At 35.9% G+C, this 27,605-nt stretch overlaps 1 protein-coding gene across 4 annotated transcripts in view; it reads left to right on the forward strand.

Moving 5' to 3' along the window:
- The first annotated feature begins 3,282 nt into the window (after positions 1-3,282).
- arfgef1 (ADP-ribosylation factor guanine nucleotide-exchange factor 1 (brefeldin A-inhibited)) overlaps positions 3,283-27,605 on the forward strand; it is a 73,893-nt gene continuing 49,570 nt past the window's right edge. For all 4 annotated transcript variants that reach the window (XM_052595953.1, XM_052595954.1, XM_052595956.1 and 1 more), the window contains exons 1-2: positions 3,283-3,588; positions 25,714-25,744. In XM_052595953.1, coding sequence (XP_052451913.1) covers positions 3,465-3,588; positions 25,714-25,744 — 155 coding nt within the window. In that variant the 5' untranslated portion in view covers positions 3,283-3,464. The remainder of the gene's footprint in view (positions 3,589-25,713; positions 25,745-27,605) is intronic.

Below are 27,605 nucleotides of genomic sequence, written 5' to 3' on the forward strand. Positions count from 1 at the left end.
TTTGTTTTCATTGTACACAGCTTTTTGTATCTTCCTGTTTATTTTACCAACAGGTAGATTAATAAAAATGGTTTTATCATAACATAACATTCCTGCTCAATATATAGGACATTCGCCAACGGGCAGCATCCATCATCCAAATATGGATTCTATTATTTGTTGTAAATGCAAGAGATAAGCCCTACTACCCAAATAAATAGAAAGTACTTCACAAACATGAAAAATAAAGTTTGCAAATACAAGAATGAGCAGACTACTTATGCAAAAGAGACAACCTGGAGGGCACCTGCAAGTACTTTGGGGACTATAGGCCTCTTTAATGGGAGATACGAGGACCTTGTCCCATTGGGCCATAATCCATCCTTGAGTACTTGGAACTTATATCACACCAGAAACATACTCATCACATCATGATTGGGAGTGTGATATAGATTTAATACACAGCTGTATAACTGTTAACAAGTAGTTGATATTGAGCGGAAGAGCAACAGAGATTTTGGCATATTCACTCCACAAATAACGAATGTTCTTTCATTTTTACATATCTAAAATTTACATTAAGATTATGGCTTTTTTTTATTGAATTAATTACATGATGTGGCGATTAATAAAAATTAGTCACAAATAAAACTGTGAAAATACCCCTAAAAGATCATTTAAAGTAATTATTATGTTAAAAGAGAAAAAACATTAGGTAGACATTACAAAAAAAAGTAGCTTTGGGAAGAAATATTTTATTTGATTCTACATAAACGTTTAGGCGTTTAATAACAAACTGAAACATAAAAGAAAATAATTAGAGAAATATACATGAAAATACACTCTAAATAAGAAACTAAAGCTCCTAGTAGATGGCAGTATCTTTATGAGTAAGACATTGAGTCATTCATTCATGCATTCGATTAAGGAATTAAATGTTAGTTCACCCAAAAAGTCATTAATTACTCACCCTCATGTCGTTCCGACCCCATAAGACCTTGTTCATCTTTGGAACACAAATTAAGATATTTTTGATGAAAATATCTGAGAGCTTTCTGACCTTGCTTATAGAGGCCAATGTAACTGAAATGCTCTCAGACCCAGAAACCTATTAAGGACATTGTTAAAATAGTTTCACATGAACTCATCAATGGTTTATCTGGAATTTTACAAAGCTACAAGAATACTTTTTTTGTGTGGAAAGAAAACAAAAATAACAAGTTTATTCAACAATTCTTCTCTTCCAAGTGACCGTCTTCCATCATCAATGGCGCATGCTGCTGTTGACGAAGAATACGCATGTGCTGTGCCTTGTTTATGAGCGGAGGAATGCATGCACAAGTTGAATATAAGGGGCACATTACTTACATCAGGGAGTGAGTTATTGCCCTGAATCATGTTTGTCAGCAGACAACTGTTTGAAATGTAAGATGACGTACAGATCTGGGGGGTGGGGCCAGTGTGTTAACTGAATTAAAATATTTTAATCACGTTATTTTTCCATAGTCAATTAATTAAATCGAGGTGTTAACATTAACATCCCTAATTAAAATATTTATTTATATATAATTAATAATGGATAACAGAATAATTTACTTTATGCCTTTTTCTACCCTAAATAAGTGGTTGAGTATATTTATCAGTTGTATGATCTGAATTTTTATATACAATTGTTGGGATTATACTGTACAACTTGAAATCACATGGCCTTGGCTCATCCTCTGCTTTTGATGTCAGCTTTTTTCTTTGTGTATAGTGCAACGGCATTTCAAGCTTCTTGTGAATACAACCTGAGAATTACTCATCCTGGAGTGCCAAAAACAAACTGTGGCTTCACTTGATGGAGAGCAGAGTTTGTCATTACAGAGAGGGTTGACTCATTAATCTCCCATAAAACATAAAACCAGAGTGGAAAAGAAAATCATACATGTCTTAAGAAAAAAAGGCTTTTTATTCAAATGGCTTAAGTTTCAAAAATATATATTTGTTGTGGAAGGATATTTAGGTCAGTTATGTTTTAAATGCCCAACAAGTGCAGGATCTAACAAACTATGGTAACACAGACATACATACATACATGCATATATACACACACACACACACTGTAAAAATTATTAGGATTTTAACAGTAAATAACTGTGAAAATGCGACAGTAAAAACCTGTTAAATGGTAAACAAGAAGTTCCCCTACTGTGTATGATGAAAAATGTAATAGACATTTCATGTAGCTTTACAGTAAAATACTGTTTTTGGTGTGGAAAAAGAATATATAATTTACAGTGAAAAAATGCATTTCAAGTTTTATGTTTTTTCTTTGAAATCACCTGATTTTGATGGTTATCAGTGTTTTACAAAGATATAAAACAGATAACTGCACATTTTGCATGTCTCCTTTCTCTAACACACCAGTTTTAGGTCATCTACTAATGAACTGATGACCTGAATCAGATATATTTGAATAAGAACACATGCTAATCTTGCAGTGTTGGGGTGCCTCAAGGACCAGGGTTGGGAACCAAGGGAATACGTTTATTCCCTCTTTTGGCCATGTTTATCCCCTCTTTTGTTTTATTTTCTGTTAATAAAAACCTCTCTGAGGCCTGCCGTAATGTCCCGTTACAGTGTGTATAACACACTGAAAACCAGTAAATAAAATTTTATTAAAATACGAAGAACTGTTTTTAGTTAGAAATTCATTTTAGAAGACATTATAGTATTTTTAATAAATGCAAATGATATTTCTCCCAATGACTTACTAATAGCTGAATCATGGCAGCAACAAACTAATCTGGTCCACATGAAATTACAAAATAGCATCCTTATTAAGGAAACTTTTAAGCTATCTCAAAACAGCTTAAATAATTATTAAATTCACTCGAAAATACCCTTCATGTTTAATTCAATTATATTTAATCTATTTTAATTAGGAGTACATATGGTTGGTTACATAGCCTAAATTTTTTTTTTCTTTCCTTTCTTTTTCTTATTTCTATTTTATTTATTTATTTACTTGCAGACACTATATAACTTATGGACAACACAACCACATATATCTATGACCACAACTACCACAAGAAAGTGAGTTTACCTGTTTGTCTGGTATAGCCAGAACTGACAATCGCAGTTCTCGATTCACAAATCAGAATTTTTTTTCTCTTCTTTATTTATTAATGTATCATTATTTAATTTGTAATCTGTTTATGTTTAACATCTTTCTATAAAATTTCAATATTGTTTATACTTTATTATTATACCCTCTCTCACTTCTTACTCTGCGGCCGTTTTTACGTGCGTGACGTCATTTCCTTCCAACATGGCGCAGGCAGCAGGTCGCTGATGGAAAACTGAGGGATTTACCCCACCTTCTGGCTTTATTTATGTTGCTCTATTGAGGGCACCATCCACCGGAGAAGAGCTCAATCATACAGGAATATCTAAAAAGCACGTATCAAGACTCCACTGGGACAGGTTCTCCTCGCCCCGTCATGTATGAAGGCAAAAAGACGAAAAACATGTTTTTAACCAGAGCTTTGGAAAAGATCTTGGCCGACAAGGAGGTGAAAAAGGCTCATCACTCGCAGCTGCGCAAAGCCTGTGAGGTGGCACTAGGTCAGTATGATTTCAGTGCGTTGATCGCGGTGTTTCAGACGTAAGATCTGCATGTGTGGCTTTAATCCTAGCGTTACCAGTAATAAAACCGAGCCGCTTCAGATCGGCTGCAGGAATCCAGCAGCACTGCGGAAGTTATTCTCATTCTACCTGGAAAAAATCCCGCTTCGTTCTTTCCTTTTTAGCGTGAAATATAGATAATTATCCGCTCCTGGTTGAATAAATCATATTTAGTTAACGTCCGAATTGGGAAAGCGGTAAAGGAAAGCAGGAACTGACTGGGCGAGTTTGTCCTCTTTGACAGGAGCTCGAGAAAGCCCCTTCATCATACGGACTGTGCACATAATTAACTATTCATGTTGAATTACAGAATAATTCTATATGCTTTATAAGCATTTCGAATTCATTTGAGTGTCACTGACCATGTTTTTCTATTATTAACGTTATATGTAAAGACCCCCACCTGTCATAATACAATATCAGTGAGATTTTTGCTTTGTGTAATTTTACTGTCTGAGTTTCTTAATACGAGACTACAGCGTGCAAACTAAACTGTTATATCGTTTATAAAATCAGTTTTGTACCATCCTCAGTTCCCCCCAATAATAACAATGACTGGGCAAGATGGAGAAAAACGCAGACAGATGTTTGTATGCATTGGTGTTGTCGCAGAATTACTTAATTATCTTTAAATAAGTCGAGTTTATATGCTGACGGAGGTTCAATTTGAAAAAAATGTGTAGTAACGACGCGCAATTATTGTGCCTTGCAGTCACAGGCTCCGCCGAGTTGTTCATTCAAAACGGCTCTTTTGAATGATTCACTTGAGCCGATTGGAAAGCGTTTGGAACCCTCTGCTGTGAGCTGGAACATTGACGCAAACTCCACAACTTAATCAATGCTTAATTAATAAACAACTGCGTTTTGTGACGCACGATGCATTTCACTATACAAAAAGAGCTGTTAAAATGTTCAAGGTCGCACTTTTCAGTGATTACTCAACTCACTGTGATGACTCAAACCAGTGGGTGAAGCGATTCACTTGAACGAACTGAGCGAATTCTTTTAAATGAATCAGACTCGTTCTCGATGGGCGTAACGGAAGTGTTGTTTGCAGGATAGGGGTTGTGCTAGTCTATAATGGCTTGCTTGGGATAAGGTGAATGACTCTACCTCTGTCATGCATTTGTCCTTATCAGTGGTCAATAATGCAGGGCACAGTGGAAGTTGAATTACAGTGCATTATTAAAAGGGGGAAGAAAGCAATGGCTTTCAGGCTCTTGGCTGAAATCACATGCACCGTGCATTGTGCATGCAGAGTTGTTGGTTCAGCTTGCTATACTCCATTGCAATCTGTGATTTTTTTCAAAGTTAGTCTGTAAAGCATAAGCACAGAGATGTGATTTTATTAGGAATGGGACACTTTGATCTATTTGAAACGTATAGGAAGCATCTTACATATTCACAAGGCTGTGATTCAATCTACTTAAAAGAAGATATGAAGATGTAAAGGACAGCCACAGTCAGATGGAGAGGTAGAAAGTTGAATCTATTTCATACAGCTTGACAAACATAATAGGGTGAACTGTCTACCCTTTCTCTCTGTGCTGGTTAGTGAATTATTTAGATCATATTTAGTGAGCTGTGTTTTTACACCACTGAGACAAAGTTCCCAGTGCAGGCCTTATCCTCGCAAATCTGGTCTCTGGCTACTTAAAAGATGAGATGGGCTTACTCCGATTACAGAGGAATGATACGTTTTGTAAAACTGTAACATGGGCAATCCGGATAATAAATGTATTAATGGTTGAAGAATGTAATTAGTTACCAACTCAGTTAATTTATATATATATATATATATATATATATATATATATATATATATATAAGGGATATGTAAAGCATTTGTGGTAGACAAATATATTGCTGAACAGCAAAGGATTTATGGTCCGTTTTTGCATATGTAGGATCGCATTTGGCATTTTGCTTTGATGTCCGAGTTATGACAGCGTTTGTCAGTGGACTTTAGAGAAATCCTGTCGTAATTGTCGAGCCATAGTTCATTTTGTCACACTAGAGGAGGATGGGGATGGGGGGGGGGGCACGCACATGCCTGACTTGAAGCTGTGAACCCTGGTTTCATCTAAAAAAAAATTTCGTATTCACTCATTTCCAATTGTGAATATATATTGAGAAAGTAAGTTTGTATATCTTGGAAAATGATATTTCTGTAATAGAAGTCTACACACTGTAAGAAAAAATACACCATATCTACTCAATAAAAATGAGGCAACAGATTACAAGCAATATTATTAATTAAATTTCACAAGGTTTAGTATTGAGTAAATATTAATTAAATGAGACCCTTAATAGTTATTCATTTAATATGAGTAGATTTGAATAGAAAACAGCACAGAATTAAGTATAACCCAAATAAAAATATTGAGTTGTTTTGAAAAAGATAAACTCCCTAATGTGTAAATAGTACTAATAAATATTAATTAGATTTTACATATCATAATTGAGTAATCATCATCTACATCAATCTGCACATTGATTTGAATTTAATCAATGCAATTAATTAAATCGAAATATTTCTTTCTTATGAATAATATGGCCCAGAAAGTACAGAAGTTAAATACTCAAATAAGAATTTTATTAACAATTCACTTTTGTGCTTTAGACACATTGTAGCAAATCATTGTACACTGCAACCACAGTCTCATTTCAAGCCAGAAGTTTGAAAAGGACAGAATGCTGACTTTAAACTATTTTGTAAAAACAAAAATAAATTACATTCAGAATGATGTGATGTGTCTATAAACCTGTTTCCATGCTTTCTCATCTCACATCCCACTAAATTGGGTCAATAATGATCTTAAAGGAAAATCCTCCAGATGTGCATGTACAAAAAAAAAAGCAGAAAAGTGTAATTTGTACAGAGCAATAAACATTACGTACTTTGAACTAGAAATATCACTGACATTCGTGGGATAAGAGTCCAAATCAGTGCTAACTTACAAACATAACACTTTCAGATGTGTAATTCCCAAGCTCTGTAGAAGCTAAACATTGTGTAGCAAATCATGTACACTGCAACTACTACTGTCTCTTTTTTCAAGCCAGAAGTTTGCTCAAGCATTTCAAACTTTTTCAGAACTTTGAAAAGGACAAAATGCTGACTTCAACTTAAAAAAGCAGTAAAGATCTTAAAGAAAAATACTCCATAATGGCATGTGCCAAAACATAAATAATAAAAGTGCAAATTGTACGAAGTAAAATACATTTGTACTTTGAATTTACAACAATTGAAATGTACGAAATTGTTTGGACAAAACAGTGCCAACTTTCAAACATAGCACTTTCAAATGTGCAATTCCCAAGCTCTGTAGAAGATGAACATTGTGTAGCACAAAAGTCTGCACTGCAATACAGTCCCATTTCAAGCCTGAAGTTTGTTCTTGAGGGACTGGACTTTGTTAGAAAGCTTTGAATCATCCAGTTCCAAGAAAAAAAATTGGAACACCTCAAAGGTGTACTTCAGTAGTCTGGGATAATCAAGATTCAGCGCGTAGGTCAAGCCAAAGAGGACAATGCAAGCCCTTGCAATATCTCCAAGTCCTGTGATGACTTCCACGCCCTTAATGAGAATCCAAATGTTCTTTGGGCAGTTGCTTGTAGAAGCTCCACGCTTTGGGGTCACATTAATGGCCATTATGAGCTGTTCAAGTTCCTCCAAGTTCTCAGTGTCCTGCAACATGAAATTGTCATTGTCTTAGTATGAAACTGTCAGAAATATTTTGCAAGCATATGAAATTACTAGAAAATACATTCATTATTGTTTTCATAGCTTATGAATCTATTTTAGTAGATATTATTTTCTTGCAGGCCTTGGTGTCAAATTGTTATTTGTTGTGTTTTCTTCTCTATTTTGATGTTTTTGTACAGTGTTCATGTAGGTTACAATAAGTCAAATTTTAGACCTTAAGACCTACACGATGCATTACCAAAAAAATTTCAAATCAAAGAAATTCTGAAAAAAAAAATCATTAATTTAATTTACATGTAAAGGTCACATTTCTAGATTAATCAACAAATTGAGGAATTAAGTTAAATTTATATTAAGTTCACCTACGTTGAATTCTTTGATAAGATGTCCCCCTTGTTCTCCAAGGTATTTTTTGTAAGATACCGAGGAACAATCTCTCTGGTCCTCTCAATCGAAGAGTCCTGGGGAGGAAGTCAATCACTAAAAACAAAAAAACAAAAAACTGGATGTTTCTGTAATTTAGAAAAGTAAACACATGACACCTATCAATTCTGATCATACTTTACATGTCTGCTTTACTTAATGTATAAAGCTTCGTCAGACCATAAGGCAGAGCTTCATAATGCTTTAAAGTAGAAAATACTGTTTATGATTTCATGATAATCCATTAGCCCCTTCCACACATGCACTGCAAGCCTGAAATTACAAAGACATCACGAAGGAGAATGTTCGAATCTGATATCAAATGGATTTAACCCGGTCAGCTCTATAGTACAAAGTCTGTGTCATTTCTGAATTACCCCATGTGTGAATACAACAGGGAATTATCCGAAGGATTCACAGTGAGCAATTGAAGGTATTAAAAAGGGTTAACCCTGTAAAAAAGGGTTTTCTTGGGAGTTTTTCCTCGGTCAGTGTGAGGGTCTAAGGGCAGAGGCTGTTGTCATGATGCTATGCAAAGCCCTTTGAGACAAAATGTTTGTAAAATGGGCTATACATATAAAATAACCTTGTCTCTGATCAATTTGTAAGGCAAAAAACAGCATCTTAAAGGCATGAGCTATTATTAGTTTTTCCTTTTCTAAAATAGTACAGCATCTCTGGAGGACAATTGTCTATCATTCAGTTTGATGTCCTTATTGATATAATTTGGAAATCTTATGGAACAAAGCTACTTCTAATTTAGAAAACTACTGTACCTGCAGCATTTCCATTATGATCTCCAGTCTTCTTCCAAGTGCTCCATCTTTGGCACAAAATGGCGTCAGTAGCTTGGGAGTGTGACAGTCAAACACAGACATACATTTCGGTACCAGAAGTACAGTAGTTGTTCTTTGAAATTCTGCATTGATCTGAAACACAAAGGCGACAAAGATATCACATCAGTTCTTAGCCTTTTAAACCTCTTTCATATAAACTGTCTAACATTCAATACTTTTTGCCACTGTCAGAGTACTGAAGTCCTCCTCCACAATATTTGCCAATTTAATCATTCTGGAATTGTAAATGAGGAAGAGTTAATGTAATTTTAAAGATTTTAATGACATTATTGAAACTTTGTGGGAGAAAAAAAACGTGTTAGACTAATTATTAATCAAAGTATGAATATTTTTTTTCAATTTTTAGTGTACGGTTTAGCTGTAAAATTATAGAGTTTGTGCCAATGTAAGATTACCACATTAAAATTAACAGATTTATGCATGAAAATAAATAAAATTGTGGCTCTTAAACATAACACTGTTAATAGACTGACTTCACGTGGATTTAGCTAAGTTAACTTACAAAACAGTGAAACAAAGAGAGAAGTTAAGTTACCTGCCTCTGGAAGACGAGCTCCACACACGAGAAGTAAAGCCAACGGAACTGCGTCAAGTGCCGTCTGAAATATAAGATTCTCATCCAGCGAAAACCCCAAATATTGCGCTTTATGGAACCTTAAAATTAAACGCGATGTACTTATTTACGCAATTTCATACAAAACATACTTAGGATATGATATTAACACACAAAAGACCTAGGAACCATGATAGAGAAAAAGGTAACCCACATCCTTCAAAATAAACGTTTGACTTCGATACATAAGAATTCTTCCAAAATGTATGATGCTGTGTCAATATTATAGCGCAACAACATCACATAGCCTTCCAACAGAAGCCAACTTTGTGTTGCTGCTGAGTCTCTTTTTCTGTGATAACTCATTTTATATTGTAATATACTACTACATGCGTTTTTCTTAGTAGCCCAGTGATAACAAAATACGTTTTCTTACCTAAGTCAACCAGTCAAATTTTGCAAGATGAGCAATGTGGAAGAAAACGAACATTCACTGTCTGTAGCCTACTCTCTTCAAATGCCTTGTAGGCCTGCTGCATTTTTTAAATAAAAAGGCTCACTTCGACAGGAAGTGCTTTTCAATTAAAATTAGCCCGATTACATTAATTTGAATTAACTCAATATTCTCTCCATTTGGGATTAGATAAATATAATGCTTAAATTTTATTTAACTACAATGGGTAGATTTTATTCCAACCATTTTTATTTGAAATTTAATTAAATATTTGCCTCAAAATCAAAAACACAATTATATTGAATACATTTTAATCAAAAACATTCATTCAAATCTACATGACCACAGAATCATTTCTTACAGTGCAGATAAGTGTTGCTTGGAAGACTAAAAAAAAGGCTATGAGAGGAAAGTGTTTGAAATATCATTCTTTGCAGATACAGCAAGCATACCGTTTTCATGCTGAGCTTTTGAAGCGTTTAATAGTCTACTGTGTGAATTTTCTTTTAAAGTAAATGAGTGCTCTAAGAAAATCAGTCTTTAAAACAAATGTAATGGCTTAAAGGTATAGTTCACCAAAAAAATGAAAATTGTCATCATGTGCTCATGTTGTTCCTAATCTATGACTTTTGTTCTTCTGTGGAAACACAAAAAAAAAAGATATTTTGACCAGACAGTATTATTCGTAACAAACATAGACTTTTATTGTATGGACAAAAGACGCTGAAGTATTTCTAATGATATCTCCTTTTATATTCCACAACATTAAGTCGTCGTTTTAGGGAAGCATGCATGAGTAAATAATTGTCATGTTTGAGTGAACTTATCCCTTTAAATATCTGCTTTGTATGCCAGAGAAGTCATGAAACACGCGGATGTGAGTGTTGATATTTTCTGAATGTGATGATGGATTTCTTAATGACAGCCTAGATATAAGGAGAGTTTCTTGTCCCTTAAGCACAATAAATAGTTACAGAGCAGGTAAAACGAGTTCATCATTTTCTTTTTCAGGAAAGACTTCTTCAGTTCAGGCAGAATAGACAGGACCCCGGGGCTGAGTCTGATCCTTTTTTTTTTTCTAACCGCACACACATTGACCTTAACAAACCCTGTTGAGCAATCAGGAGCTTGTGCAAATGCTCTAGTTTGTCATATAGATTTAGGTCTTGAATATTTTGAGTGGGATTAGATTGGGCTCTTTTCTGATGGATGTGGTGTCACAAACACAATATTTTTTCATTTTTATTTTTAATTCACATTAAGGATTTTATTAAAGTGTATTGGAGATGGTACCAAAACTCAGCTCCCGACAAAGTCCAAGGTTTTTTGCCAGGAATGTTGCGTAATACTTGGTTGTTGTTGTTAAATGATTTAAATTGCTATGTGCACTGAAAAAAATGTTTTATTCATCCAATAAATATTTTTAGGGTAATGATTCACATCTATATTTCTTAACTTGAGCCAATAAAAAATAAATAACTTGCTCGTAAGGCAATTATTATATTTTTTTCCATTGGCTCAAGTTAAAAAAATATAGTTGTGAGTCATTACCCTAAATTCTTTAATTGGATGAATGAAACATTTTTTTCAGTGTTTGTTACTTTTTTTTTAAATAGAACTGTTTGGATTATTAACTAAAAAATTAACTAAAATTAAAACAATATATTTTTTTTTAAACAAAAAAACAGAACTAACATATTTCATTTTAGCTGGTTGCCAAGAAAACATTCATTTTTTCCTCTTATTTAACTTGATATTTTAAAATACCTAAAACTGCAAAAAATCAGGATATTGAAAGTACAGTCCACCCGTAAGTGAAAACTCTGTAATTTTAAACACGTTTGACTTGCTTGCTTCTGTGGAATGTTAAAGAATATATTTTGAAGAATATCGGTCCCATTGATTTCCATAGCATAGGGTGAGTAAATGATGACAGAATTTTCATTTTTACAAGTTTGTGGATAACCAAAGGTTGGTGAATTGTTTATAAAGACCTGCTGTAAAGTTTCTTTCTTCAATATTCATTTTAAATGAGATCCCTCAAGGATCTATGTCAATGGCGATGCCTTTTGTGTCTTGGCAAAATAGCCGATATTGCACAGAAACACAAGTTTAAAGCCTGTACTATCATAAAAAGAATAATTGTGTTTCATTGTACTATTAATATGAATGTACTCTCATTGTTTTCAAGACACCTTTGCAGAAACTGAGAGTAACCAGTAAGATCAGGTGTCCGCATTTATTATTTAGCTTTCAGACTGATCGTATATTACTCACGCCTTCTAACACTTCAGGCAGTTCGAGTCCTGTTAGCACCTGTGAAAACGTTTCTTAATGGCCCAAAACAAGGAAGAAGTTTAAAGCAATGTTCAAATCCCAACTAAAAAAATATATCATGGGATTCTGAGTTGTTTTTAGAAGCGTAATGTACAAGTTTAAGACTCAGGGTAGTGTATTCAAAAAGCTGTTTTATGCTTCTGTCTGTTTCTTGTCATTATAAATGTCCTCAGAGTTTTCGCTCCTTCCAAGAACATGGATGGAAAATGGTTTTCTCGGATCGTTTTTTAACTTTTTAGTGCTTTTTGGACACATGATTGCATGTGTGCATGCGTTCCCTTAATAAAGAAAGTGGAATTAAATACGTGTGCAGTGGCCGTCTGGCTTATCCTGGCTCTGCTGGTGAGGATTGTTGCTTTGGTGCACACATAGTGAATGAGGTGAATGAATTTAATTTTGTGGCCCTGGGTTTATTGTTAAGATGGAGATGGAGGTATCTGGAAAGGTTCAAAAGATGGAACATTTCTGATATTAAGATGCAATCTCACAGGTTAAAGACCTGCCAGGGTACGCCGTTCTTCTTATTCCCCAAAACCTGCACCATAATTTCCACCAAAACCCTGCACTTTAAGAAAAGCCTTGAAAAAGTAGGGCACATATTTTTTTCCTTACATTTACAGTTAGGTTTCTTTTCTGTTTTTCCACAGATTTTGTTCTCATGCAGTGCTTTAAAACAAAATTGTCCATTTAATATAAAATATATGGTTTTCGGATGAAAGTCCAGCATCAGTTAGATCTCTTACCAGACACTTTGTTTCATTACTGGCCTTTGTAAATAATGCATTATGTTTCAGTAGCGGTAACTCATTCAGCCTGTGACAGGTGCTGAATTAATCATAATTCTGCCTTGAGCAGAGACAATACCATTTGACTCCTCATTTCTGCCCTAAGTCCTTTAGTGTGTACAGCAGTTACTTTGAGATTTAGGGATGCTAGAGGAGTAGGTGGTTATGGACACTTTAGGTTGATACTAAACATGCTATATATTGCCTAGGAGTAAAGATGTGGAGTTTATTACTTGTTTTTTTTTTTTATAAAGTTGTTGACTTTCATCACTTTTATCACAGATAGACACTTTTGGACCGCAAGGTACCAACTAAAATGCCACTGTAACAAATCATGCAATGAATGCCCTGTTTTGGCATGTTTATAATATTGGTACAAGTATGATGTGTTTTGTGTGTAGGATCATGAAAATTCAGGCCAATTTTAGGATTTAGTGTTGTCAAGGTTCCAAAATTTCAGTATTCGGTACCAATACCAGTGAAAATCCACGGTTCTCAGTACCAATTTCGGTATCAAAGCAAAACACAAAAATATGCTAATTAAAAAAAAAAAAAAAACTTTTCATCACTAAAAATAAAACCAGTTGCATTCTTTATACTTATTTACAATTGTGTTTAAAGTTTTTCTACAAGTAATATAATTATGAAAAACAGTAAAAAAGTTTCACCCAAATTTAATTTGTCTTTTAATTAATGAAATTTAAACATTTTATTTTTTTGTAAATAAAGGGGATTTGCTATTAAAATTAAAACATGGAAGAAATATTGTGTGATTTATTTCTTTAAAAAGTTTTATTAATTTTTTCAACTAATTATTCTACTAAATAATAGTAGTATTTCTAGCACAATGCTATTATGTAAAAATGAACTTATTTTGACGGGTTGCTGTCAATACCTTTAAACTGACAGTGGTTTTACTCATATGAAACGATAAAATGCTTGTGAAGTGACTCAGAACAGTTCTGGTGATGTTGTTTATGTATTTATGTCCTCATTGAGATGGCAGATGTTGAAATTACTGCAAGCGTTTCACATATTTTGACAAATTCCGTGACTGCCCATATTAAAATGTAAGTTTAATTTTCATGACTGGATTTTGAGATTCCGTCCGTGTTTTCTGCTTCACGGAAATCATAGCGCTGTATGCGTCAAGAACCAGGTTGACCAGGTACTCGGTACCACCGGTACTTAAAGAAACCTGGTACCATCACATTTTAATTTTTTAAGTACTGACTTGGTACCGAAGTACCGTGTCTTTTGACAACACTGCTCAGATTCCATCAAAAATATCTTAATTAGTGCTCTGAAGATGAACAGAGTTCTTATGGGATTGGAACATCATGAGAGTGAGTAATTAATGATCAAATTTTTGGGTGAACTGTCCCTTTAATGAAAAACCAATAACAATAAAACCATACAATAAAAATCTATCTTATATAACGGTTACTGACTAACGAAGAAGATGAGGCATGGCATACATCAAACGCTGTATTATATATCAACTCAATTACAGGAAGTTTAGCAAACACTGTGGAATCAAATAAATACAAGGCTAAGGCTTTTTACAATGAAAACAGAAGGAAATTGAAAACTAAATTGGCTGTCAGTGACAGTGTTTGCATGTTTTTTTGCTATTTAATAGACAGAGCTGTAGATCACTGACAAGCTACGCAATATCGCGTTAATTATCGAAGGCGATTCATCTGCGATAATGAACGCGATATTCCGTAGCTTGTCAGTGATCTACGGCTCTGTCTATTAAATGCCGCTCCATTTGAAAGCAGGTGATGGCGATATACCGCTAATCAGGGAATCGGCTTTACTGAGGAAATGCGCGTGACAATCACCTGCGATATATCGCCCATACCTAATCTAATGCAATTGGTTTAAAAAAATGCATACAACTAGTGTCTTGTTAACTAATTTTACTGATTTTTCAACCACGTTTGCATTGTTCTTTTTGTTTCAGAAACTATGGCTGGTTAACCAGTCGAGTAAAAACATGCGGTTACACATGCATGCACTTGTTGTCGCAGTGTTGATGTGACTAGTTGGCAAGGCTACACCAGGGCCACCCTCATGCCCCACATGTTGCGTCGTCCAGACAACATCCCTCAGCATTTCCTGTGCAGAGCCTAAATTTAATTATAGCTAGGTATTTTCTTTCTTCTACACAATGTGAATGTCAGTGGTCCAATGCTCCCTCCTCAAGCACAGAGGACATGAGCCGAGTGTTTATCTCTGCGGGTGAAAAGAGCACACTGCCCCCCCCCCCTTCCACTGGGTCTCTGCTTTTTTGGAAGCATTTGTGTTTGTATGTGAGAAATGGTTTGTGTCTATTTGGTGGGTGGATGCTTGATACTTCAACTGTGGGCTAAATGGATAGATTATGCAAATTTGTCTCTGATTTTGTTTACCTTCCATAAACAGAATGCCGTCATGACAGTGTCATCAAGGAACCAAGTGCCAAATAAAACAGTGTAAGGTCTCTAAACAGCTACCTGTTTTTGTGCAAGTAGAGAAGAGAAAGATTTACAGGCATTGATTTTTTAAACTGTGGTGTATCATGTTTTGGTTTGGCCAGAATGTTCTACTCAAGTATAAATGGCAATGCATTGTAATATATTATTATGTATATAATATATATAAACTATATATATACAAATATTTCGCATGCATTCAAGTCATTTTCTGTATAGCACCTTTTATGGTTAACACTTACACCTTTTCTGACAGGTACAAGCCCAGGCTTGTAACCATGCCCAATTTAGATACCGATCATATTTTAAGGGGCAGAATCAGTAAACAAAAACAAGTTTGTCGGCATGGTTGTGATCACATAAAGCCTTATCTAATAATTGGCCAAAAATATGTTTGCAAGGATTATATACACTATCGTTCAAAGTTTTGTGCTAGGTAAGAGTTACAATACAGTAAAAACTTGTAATAATGTATTTTATGCATTTAAAATATGTATATGAAAATAAATCTACACTTTAAAATGCATATTTCATATTTTTATGAAATTTTAAATGTAATTTATTCCTGTGCTGGCAAAGCTGAATGTTCAGAAGCCATTATAATCCTTCAGAAATCATTGTAATAGGGTAATTTGGTGCTCAATAAGTTAATGATGAAAACAATAGCAGTTGTGCTCCTTAACATTTTTGTGGAAACCATAATAAGTTTTTTTTTTTCATTTCTATTCTTTGATGAATAGAAAGTTCAAAGTTCATATTTTGTAACAAAATATCATGTAGCTTTTGATCAAATGATTTTAGTAGAACAGGCAAAACGCATAAAGTTTCCCATTTTTGGCTGAAAACATTGTAGTTTAAACAGCCGCTAAATGTAAAAAAAATTCTTACTGGCTCCTCACCTTTAAGTTTGAACTGTAGTGTACACTGCCAGAAAATTGTGGGGTAGTACTCTCACATATACATATTTCTGGGAAGATAAGGTTTTCTTCTTGTCATTAAAAACTAAAAAGCCTTATGATTTTCCATGACATTAGTTCTGCAACACATCCAAGTGTTTAAACGGAAAACCCACCCATAAGAACTAGAGCCTTCAGATTCCTAAACTTGTCTGCCGGATTTATTCATTCTTGAAAATTCTAGGTTTGTAAGGCAAGAGGGGTTCATTTAAATAGTTTCTCTGGTTGTCAAGTGTGCCGGCGGTGTGAATGTGTGTTCTTTGAAATGGTAATGCATCTGTAGGAGTGAAGGAAAAATGCACCACTGCTCTCAGGTAACACTTGTCACCATTGAGAATGGGATTGAGGTTGGTTAGGAAGCTCTAATGGTTTTGGTAAACGTCACCTCTTTTAAGCAGATTTACGACTGGCTGTCTGTGCTCAAATCACAATGTGAATTCTTATGATCAAGAAAGGATCAGCCCCATTCCGCCTCTGTCCTTCAGTCCTGGATCTGGGAACGTGTGAATCCACCCTACCCTTTGAATGGAGTAGATCAAGTAGGCAGCAGATCAGAGTTTTCCAAGGGCCGGAGGGACCTATATGTAGATGTCTTGTGAAAGAAACTTTGCTTGGATGTATCCGTGTCTTGGCTCGAGAGTTGCAGAGTGATTCTACATGAGAAAGATTGGAGGAGGAGGCGAAGAATGCCCTAATAAGACCCCACCTTACACCGTCTACTTGGACTCCATTCGCACACCCTCTGGCTATGCAAACGACTTCTGTTTGGTTTGTCTTGCGGCCTGCAGTCACTGCATTAGTGTGCGTGTGTTGCCTTGGTGTTGATCACATGTGTACTGCACAACTCCCAAAGGACCCTACTGTTTATCTTTCCCCAGCGTTGGAGCTGCAGCATGTGTGTACTGCAAAACATGCCACCATCCACTTTTTGCTTAATTGATGGAACAAACTGGCACCTGGAGACCGAATTTGCTCTGAGAGTTGTTTACCTAGATGAAGGTGTCTCAGAGCCGTTGTCTCGATCCCACCATGCTGTTGTCTGGAACACCAAAGCAGGGTAACAATAAGCAAGCATAAACATATTTGACTTTTGGCAATCGAGATCCAGAGCAAAATAGCAATATGCAATTACAGAGCTCCTCTGCAATTATTGCTAGTATGAAGGAGAGAAACTGTCAACAGCCGGGGCTTTCTGCTGTCCTGCCGAGTGAAACTCCCCATGGTGTAGCTGTACCGAGTGACATGTCACGGCATGCTCTCGGCCCACCGTACGCACCATGAGTGAAAGTAAAACTATTCTGCTTCATTAGAGTTGCAACACCTCCAGAGCTGATATATTCTCAGGTAGACCAGGGACATCTTTGACAACAACATTTGGCATTTGTGAAGTCCCAGCAAGGCCCAATATTCCTGACCAAGTCTGTATCGGTTTTCAGTTTAAGCAAAGACTATCTTTAATAATGGCCCAGTTGACACACAAGTCCCCACAAGTTTAGACTTTATGTGGAAATTGGCAATGAGGGTTTGACTCCAGATGTTTTATAGTGTATTTTATATTATAATTATTTATATTTTTTATAGATCTATTGAAAGTTAACAGGAAGCAAATTGGGGGAGAGAGAGGGGGCATTAGATTGGGAATGGTCCACGAGTTGGGTCTCGTACGCTGGATGCTCGAAGTGCAACAACGCTACATGTCGGCTCGCTGCTCATGAGGCTGTTGGTGCTCACGTCTTATAGTTCTGTCACTTCCTATCTTCTTTCGATTATACGATCAATAATAATGAATGATAGAAACAGTTTTGTGACTGTATGAAAAATAGTTTCTGTAATTGAAAAAAATGCCAAGGCGACATTTATATTGAATAATTTGAAACAATAAAATTACTAGACTAGAACTTTCGAAAATAATAATTGAAATGAAGCTGAAATAAAATAAAATGCAACTTCAGTGAAAATGTAAATATAGGTTTAAAAAAACAAAAATGACAAGCAGGTCAAATTACTGAAATGTTTAATTACTAAATTTGAAATATAAACTGAATATAAAAATAAAAGCTAATTCAATATAACAATCAATGCTATCATTGTATACAATACTAAAATTACACTGATTGGTGCCATATCAGTTATCAGCTTCAATTTTTTTTTTATCTGCATATAGTAATGTCTATTACCTGGATATTTAATTGTTCATGCTCATATGTCTTACATTCTGATTATCTTTAACATCCTCTAATGTTCACTTAAAGTTAATCTCTAAAAAAAATCCAAACCTATTAATTTGATAACACTAATAAATCATCAAATATCAAAACGAACGTTCATTTTTATACTGTGGGCTTTATAACGTTCACTTTTATTTACAGTTTTAGTGTTTTATTTATCATTTATTTTGATAAAATACTTGTCATTGCTAATGTTTTTTTTTTTTCTCCCTGGAGGTTGTAATCATTCCATCAGTTACGCAATCGCTCAGTAAGATCACCCAGAGAGCGAATGAACACGGTCATCCTAGAGCCCCACTGCATCAATTATTGGGTTGCAGGTTTAGTTTCCATTAATTGCGCTAGTGTTATTGCTTTGATTGGAGTGAATCACGGCTCTGTGCATTTTAGATGATAGCGCCATCATAGTTTGGCAATTCTACATTATTTCATCTCGCTGAACTGTTGGCGCATGTCCTTAGAGCACAATTATCTCAGAGCCGCCATCAGCATCGCAGCGTATCAAGAGCTAATACATAATTCATGCTGGTTATGAGTGTTTATTTTATCCTAAAGCACAACAGCTTCTGTAACATTCTTTCACAGATGTTTTAATGTATGGCCATCGAAATAAGCTTGTTTCTATGATTTGGTAAATTTTGAAGATATACAGTTTTGCTCATCCCAATAAAATATCTACTAAAACTGTATTGTGTCTTTCATATGATCTCTTTCACTGGCAGCTGAATACAGTAGACCTGCTTGAGTCTATTTATTTTCCCATGGCTATGTGGAATGCTGTGAGTCCCAGGCTAGTCCAGGGATTCGCAGAACGTCTGGAGGCCCTGCTAAAATTGAGAGGGGACACACGGAAGCCCTTTTCTAATGTGGGTCAGTGTGGTTCCAGAGTAGACCGCCAGCTCTGTGCCCATTGTTCACAACACACGCATGCAGTATATAGATAATTTCATTTTAAACTAGCCTTGCTCTCCCATTTGAATGATTTTTAGACAGTAATTGAATTGAGATATTAAAGCCCCACACTGTAGAAATGTATTAAGGTCTATTTATCTGCCACACTTTGTGTTGGAGATTGTGAGTGCTGTGTTGCACAGTCAGATTTCCTATCAGTCCTTCGAAGCTGATGGTAACTGAAATAAATGTATTTATGCGGTGCCATAATATGTTGTCCCAACTGTCGGCTCAGAAAGTGTGGGTGCTGGCAATGTTTCATAATTATAATGGTGCACTGCCAACTGTTAGAGTGCAACCAGTATGGCATACAGGAAGACTTTGTTTTGTGATAGTCATCAGATTGTAAAGATGTAAAGGATTTGTGTAGCTCATTGAATAAGCAGGCATGCATCATAAGTTGAATTCCTGTTGAATTCCTACTTCAGCCCATTAGCAAACAGCTAATAATGTTTTAAATACAATCAATTTTATTCAGCATTACTGGTCATTTGATCAAATTGACAGTAAAAACTTTTATGATGGTACAGAAAATTTAGGTTTCAAATCTTGTTATTTTGATCTGTTTTACTATCATTTTAGATCAAATAAATGCTGTTTTTGTGAGCGTAAGAGGCTTCTTTCAAAAACGCACACAAAACAGAGCTATCAACACTTTGGTACTTATCAAGGCATATTAGAATTATTGCTTGTAGTTGACAGAATTTTTTTTTCAACGGCACAAAAAAACAGCAAATTTATTAAACAAAAATGACTAAAACCGTTTTATTAATGGATGCTGATTTAATGCATTCCTGGATGTTCAATATCACAATACTAATTAATATATTTCGAAAATACTATTAATAAAATAAATGTATTCTTTAATAACAGATAAAATTGGTGCTGGGCGATAAATCTATAACGTTTATTATCGCAATATAATTTTCCTTGATAAATCATTTACCATGGATTTACTAGTAACACTGAGTTCGATAAATGTTCGATATAATGTTTATGTGCCAAAAGCGGAACGAAAGTGCGCTATTTATTTTAACGCAATACATGGACCGTTTATCCACATACGACTGTAGGTTTAGTCATGATGAGTCTCAGTGATGCGAGCACTAAACAGCTCTGTGACATCCATTGTAAAGCACTTGAATTCAGTTAATTTTTTTTTTTTTGGAACCTCTAGATGGGGTGCTTTTCTGTAAGGATTCTCCTTTACTATTCAGCTTTGGTGTGGAGGCTGTGATTTGTTTTTCTTGATTTGTTTGCTCAAACCCAGAGTCTCTCTCAAGGTCAGTTCATTGCTTTCTCTGAAGATTAGAAAAAGAAGTGCATTGAATGGACCTAATGCAATAGATTGCAAGGATACATTTAGATCAAGGGTGTTTTCAGTATTGAAATTTCAGGTAACACAATACTCGTTGTGGCTCTCTGGAAATTATCATGTTGCTATGGTTTCTGTGTTTTAACAGGGACTGTCTACCACTAAAACTGATTAAACCGATCTTCATCCTGCACTGCTGTGAATACATGACACTGGCTTCAGCTACTTTAGTTTATCAAACCAGCCAGAGACCTAAATTACACAGTAAGCTATAAATTGTCTTGAAGGTTAGTCAGGACAACAGCATTTCTTTAGAGTTTATCACTTGTCAAAAGTAAAATATAGTAAAAACTGTAATATTGTGAAATGCATTTAAAGATCTGTTTTCTTATATTTCTTACACACACACACACACACACACTCACACACACACACATATATATAATACACACACAATGCAGGTCAAAAGTTTGGGATCAGTTTTTTTTTTTTTAAGAAGTCTTTTCAAGGCTGCATTTATTTGATTAAAAATACAGAAAAAAACATTAATCTTACAAAATGTTATTACAATATAAAATAATGATTTCTCTTTTAATATCATTTAAAATATAATTTATATTCTGATTCATTATTAGAATGATCAATGTTGGCAACAGCTGTGCTGCCAAATATATTTTCTGGAAAATGTGATACTATTGTAGCATTTGGACCAGACACATAACTATTGTAGCATTTGGATCAGACACTTAACTATTTGTTATATTTAAAAGAAAACATCTAACGCCCCCCTCATCTAATGCTGTGTTTTCACCGAAATTACCCGGAACATTTGTACCAGGAACTTTTTCCCCCCAGACCTGTTGCTTTCTGCGTTTCCAATGTGGTGTAAAGTACCGGGAAGATTAGGCAAATAGACTGGTGACCTTACGAAATATTATATAAATTTGCCTTTTTTATTTTCATTTTAATATATAGATAAATTGAATACAAACCAAAGATAACCTTTTAGATTTACCCAAAACAAATTATATTTTATGTTTAACCACTAAAGAGACATCTGAGCCAGTGTCACACATCAGAAGGTCTAGCCGAGTAGAGACTTCTCTCTGCGGATACACTGAGCTCTCGCTGATCGCGTGGAGCTCACCGTCTCCGAGATCGGTGAAACACATTTTTTAAATAGGCACTGTCTTTATAAATAAACCACAGATTTGAGTTTTAAACAACTACATTCTCGCCTGAAATACTTTTAAAATTACATTTCATGACACAATAACAGTAATATTATGAAAATGATCCGAATAAATGGTGGTTGACTCAACCAGTGCTTGCGCGTACTCGACCAATCATGATGTTTAGCGCCCCGGCCCCGAAAGTTCCGGAACATTGAAAAAGTACCAACTCGCCAGCAGGGACTTTCTGAGGGGTATTTTTTACCCGGAACTTTATTTAGTTCCTGGTTCCTGCAGTGGAAACACACAACCAGGCCAAAGTCCCTAGTTCCTGGGTAAAGTTCCTGCGGTGGAAACGCAGCATAACAAAAGGATCTTTGGACCCTTCCACCGAAATACAACTACCACCTTAAAAAGGCAGACAAGGCCTCTGGTTCTAAAGCAACCAAAGACAAACTATCTGATAACACTAGTTTTATGGCTCAAAAGAATGTGGACAAAGCAACTCTTAACTCAAGTCTCTCTAAAACGGGCACATAAGGGCCTTTCACACCGCGTTAGTTCCAGAACTAAATGTTTAGTAATAAAGTACTGGGACAATTTTGTGCGACCTATTTCTAAGTATCATTTCATATTTGAATTATTTACTAATTGTATTAATGTAAACAATTTATTTATATACTTATTTCTATGTATTTATATTAGTGCTGTCAAAATTAGTGTGTTAATCCAGGCGATACATTTTTTCAGATTGACGCGATAAAGATATTAAAGGCAGTTAACGCTGGGGTTGGCAACTCCACTCACAATTGCTGTTTCAGTCTTTTTCTTCACAAGAACAATTGTTTTTTTAAACGCACCATTGACCACACCTAACTGAAGACGCGAACTCCAACTTTGCCTCAGTTACAGGCTCAAATCAAACTACTGCGGAAACTGTACTGGGCTCATTGCGTGTGCTCTACATTTGCACGCACAAATACGCCAGCTCGTGCTATAGCATGTATCATTTTATGTCAAATCGCGGAAGAAACTACGAGCATGCAATGTCGTAGTTATGTCACCAGTTAAGCCATGAAGTCACCAAAAAGAGAAACCAGTGTGTAAATTGGGAAAAAATATTGTTCTCTGCTTCCGAAGTATAGTTAGACCTCTATTGCTAATTTAAAAAATATTTATTATAGTTGATACCAATATTGCACTATGGTCTAAGCCATATTCCTAATATTTTTGGAAACACTTGCATAGTGATTGAGAATGATGTGAGTGTAAGTAGACACCAGTGCTTGATATTCTGTCCATGTTGGAGGGCTGTCTGTCAGCAAAGCGTGTAGATGTCATTATGCTGCTATACTCATCATTGTTTACTGTCGAGAGGAGGAAGGAGAGTGCTCTTTCTACAGTATTACATTGTTCCCGTGCCGAGCACTTAGTCATTCATGACTGCAGCTGCTCGCTGAGACCAGAGGCTCTTGTTCAGAATAAACATATTCAATCCACACTTCTTTGAAAACACCAGCACAGATTGAAGTAGTCAGAAATCTTGACCTGTGAGTAACGGCATGAGCGACGTGTGGCAGCGCAAAGTGCTTGTACGCTAATGAATCCAGGTGTTAAAGCTGATTTAAAGTCTAATTTATGTGATGTAGAAGCTTTCAGAAGTTTGTAGCGAGTACCTTAGACTCTGGGCTTCTCGTTAGTAAATTTTTTCAACACTCTGAATGCATTTCTGATGCAGTTAATGACTGGTTTCAGAGGAAGAGGTGTTAAAGGGGCAATGCGTAATTAAATTCTGGAGTGTTAGCAGTGAAAATAGCTCTCGACAGAATGATGTTTTGAGCAAGCTGTCTGTGTGTTTGGTGTCACTGAGCACTTGCGTCTTGGATTATTAAATATTTTTGCTGATTTAATTTAGCTTTTAACTACCAATAATACTGTGGAATAGTAGAAGCTTACTGTGAAAAAAGGCAAATGCCTCTTTTTTCTAGAAAGTGCATGTAAATGTATATATGAGCAGTATCACACTCGTAGCAGCATAAAATGGCTGTATGTCAGCATGGCTGTGATTTGGTAATCACAGGCGTTCTTATAGACAGCCACATCCCACTGCTGCGAGTATGATATTGCGTTTATGCAACATTTTGATGGCATGAGTGTCTAAATATATAAGAAACGACAACAAATTGTCTTTTAAAACCCTCTTCTGTGCAGAACTACTTCCTTCCGCTACGGATTCAAATCTTAGGTTGACCGTTTAACAGCTGAGCCCAAGCCTCCATCACTTATTCAACATTGAGTTGCTTCTTTAAATACTTGCTTTATTGAAAAATATATTAATATTTTAAAAACTCACCGTATTATGTAGAGAGAGGGACTGAGGGACTGTGATTACCTGCATATGATACAGCATTCATTCTTCAATTCAGTTCTTCAGTTCATTACTTTGGAGTAAAGTGATATCCTTGTTGTACTATCCTTACATCTGTTACTTCCTTGAATACAAGTAGGGGTGGGAAAATATTGATACACACGAGTATTCCAATATTTTGTTTGGTGATACTGTATCGATTCTCAAAAACAGAATAACAATATATATATTTTTTTAATTAAAAATTCAAAAACGATTCATGGCAGTTGTTTCGTTTTGAGTTTAGATCCCGACTGCTAGTCAGCAGGCTTCATCTCTGAACTTAAACTGGCAGGAAATGCTTGCATCCGGGCATGCCACTAATGTTAGTGTTAATATAGTTTGCTGCTTAATAGGGCTGAAACGATTCCTCGAGTAACTCTATTACAAAAAATTATAGAGGCAAAGGCCTCGAAGCCTCTTTTAATTTATTTAAAATCTCACGACACAACGCGTTTACGTCACCCACAAAGCGGAAGGAGACACAAGCACTGCGTCTGAAATCGCATACTGCAAGGAGTCAGCAGTGTTTTGATTTGAGGGCAGGGGCAAACGTAGAGCACGTCGTGGTGTGTGTCCCCATTGCAAGATAGAGCAGGCACACCACCACTAGGGCCCTATTATTTCCTCGATGCAGAAAACGCAGAGGGAATCGCTGAATACAGTCTTAAAAATGGAATTTACAGTTTAACACAGAATGACACGGAATTTGCAAATTTTTTAATGAATTAATCAAAAATAGGTCATTGCACTTACATCAAATCATGATATGGATTAATATCTGTAAATATTAAGCCAGAACAGTGTGTTTAAATATGAATCCTGCAGGTTCTGCGTGTCTCTGTTAATAAATGGCGCAGAAGCGCGTCTTCATCTGTTTTACACACGCGTGACGCTCCAGACATCTGCTGTCTCACTAAATAAGGATGTGAACACATGAACAACATCTCCAGAACTGCTCTGACAGTCACTTCATGAGCATTTGACCATTTGATTTTTTTTTTTATTGACTTTGACTTTGAAAGTCAAAGTCCCTTGGTGTGGGATTTATTATTATTCTTTTTTTTATTAAATATAAAGCAAAATTGTCTAAACATTTATATACACAAATATATATTAAAGTAAAGAAACGTTTGTCCTAAAACAAATACATTATACAATTTTAGGAAAAATATATACAATTAGATAACGTATTCTAATATAGTTTTTTATCTAATATTCTTTTTATTATTATGCTTAAGAAAAACGATTTTAATAATGCTATATTATATCTTAAAAGCTCTCGTTCCCTGGTCATAGATGGTAAACAAGTCAACCATCTGTTTTAAGTCTGTACTTATATCTAGCGTTAACTCAACTGCATTAGTTCCTATAGGGTGGGTTATTTATTTATTTCTTTTCATCATACTCATGTGAATATTTTCTTTTTCTTTTACAGAGGAAATCAAGGCGGAATCTGAGAATTTAAGGTAAGTCGATATCTTAAGCCACACCTTAGCTGTTGAGATATTGAACATGTATTTCAAAATCCCCATTTATTGTTGTCAGCTTCAATGCTTGTAATGCAGCGCTGACATTTTCCAGAGAGTAACCACACGCAGCCCCTTTATGTTTTGGCTGCTGCCCTGCCCTCATTGTGATTTGTGAGTGTGTGTTCAGTGCCGATGAGAAACACCCCTCACAGCCTGTGTAGTTAATGTGCTTGGAGACCTTGCTGTGTGACTAGGACACAGGAATGAGATGTACTTTGCTCAGGGCTTTCGGCTGGGCCAAGGCAGCCCGTTCTGAGGCCCTTCATCTCAGACGCCTCCTAGGGACAGCGTTCATTCACCCTCTACATCCATTAATTCACAGCTCACCTGTTTCACCCCATCTGTCTTGCTTTCACATCTATGTCTTTTGGTGTCTCTTCCCTTTGTTGTTTAGTGATTTCTGTTTTGAAGTGAAGGAGTACTCCTTTCAAACAATAGTTTTATTTTTAGTACCAGTTTTTTATGAAAACACCATTTATCAAAGCAAAACTTTTTGTGATTTTGAATCTTTAACTACACATTGTCATAGAAACATAAATTGAGTAAGTGTTTCAAATGTTTGTTCAGTAAACTAATTAAGTAAACTTAAAGGTACAGGTTGTAGGACCTGCCACGAGAGGGCGCACTACCAAAACAATAACAATCGCGTGGTTTGATGATGCTAAGAAGGAGCTTGGAATGATGGGATTTGTTGTCTTCTACCCAACCGCTGACGGCCATCAATCAGACGGAAATATAAATCATGGATTTAACGGATGCAAAGACGCGATCAGACTATGGATCAGACGCGTCCTCGCGCGGGTCTAGAGATGTGATGCCCTGCGTTTGCCGTGTATGCCCCATAATACGAATCTTGTTGATCGTTATAATAACATACGTTTTCTGTAAAGATACGAATCAAAACAACTCACCTGTGGAGTAAAACGCAAGCAAGATCAGCATCTCTTTCTAGTTAAAGTTTGTCGCGAAGCTCTCTCCTTCTAGAACACCTATATTGATCCTAGCTCTTAACTCTCCTCTTGTCCCAAACTCTTCTTGGGGTCGTTTGGTTGGCCCGTACGCTTACGTTTACGGGAGATGTCCTTGTAGACGGAACCAGCGGCAGACGGTAAACAGTAATTATGTTCCATAAATAAGTAACACAATCCACCATAAACGTGCAAGAAGTAAATAAGGAACTGCTTGAAGCAAGCTAGTGGTTTGCCGGACCCTAGACACTACTTGCGCATTTGTCCATGACACTGTTCTCATGTGGTTTCTACATCAGTAAAGGCTGTAACAAAGGGTAACTAACGTCATTGACAGGCGACTGCACTGCCCGTGTCACTGTTTAGAATGGGAATTTTCTCATAATTTACAAGTAGTTGAAAACATTAGAGATATTGTTAGTAATCAGCTGGACAAAATATATAACACTAGCCTAGTGGTTTTTGGAAATTTTACTGCAAATATCTTACAAATTGTAACTTTATTAAGTATCTTAAGTATTGTGTATCAATCCATGTACACAATACATATAGCACTCCCCTAGCATCCGGGTGAGTAGGGTACGCTGGCGCGTTCTGGCTGGCGCGTTCTGGCTGCCGCTCCTCTCTCTCTCTCTCCGCTGGGATGCAGCGTGCTTTCTTCATGTTTGCCGGGAAATTGTTTTTCTTGGTGTTGGCCTGGTTACTTTCTATCGGTTCTGTGGACTCACAGATAGGCTTATTGGGAGCTGATGCAGACGAGGCTTTAATGAACATGGCCTTACAGTACACCTCTCGCCAGCTCTTATCCTTGAAGCGGAATTACTATCTGT

This window comes from Carassius gibelio, chromosome B24, assembly GCF_023724105.1.
Source record: "Carassius gibelio isolate Cgi1373 ecotype wild population from Czech Republic chromosome B24, carGib1.2-hapl.c, whole genome shotgun sequence".
Lineage (NCBI taxonomy): Eukaryota > Metazoa > Chordata > Actinopteri > Cypriniformes > Cyprinidae > Carassius > Carassius gibelio.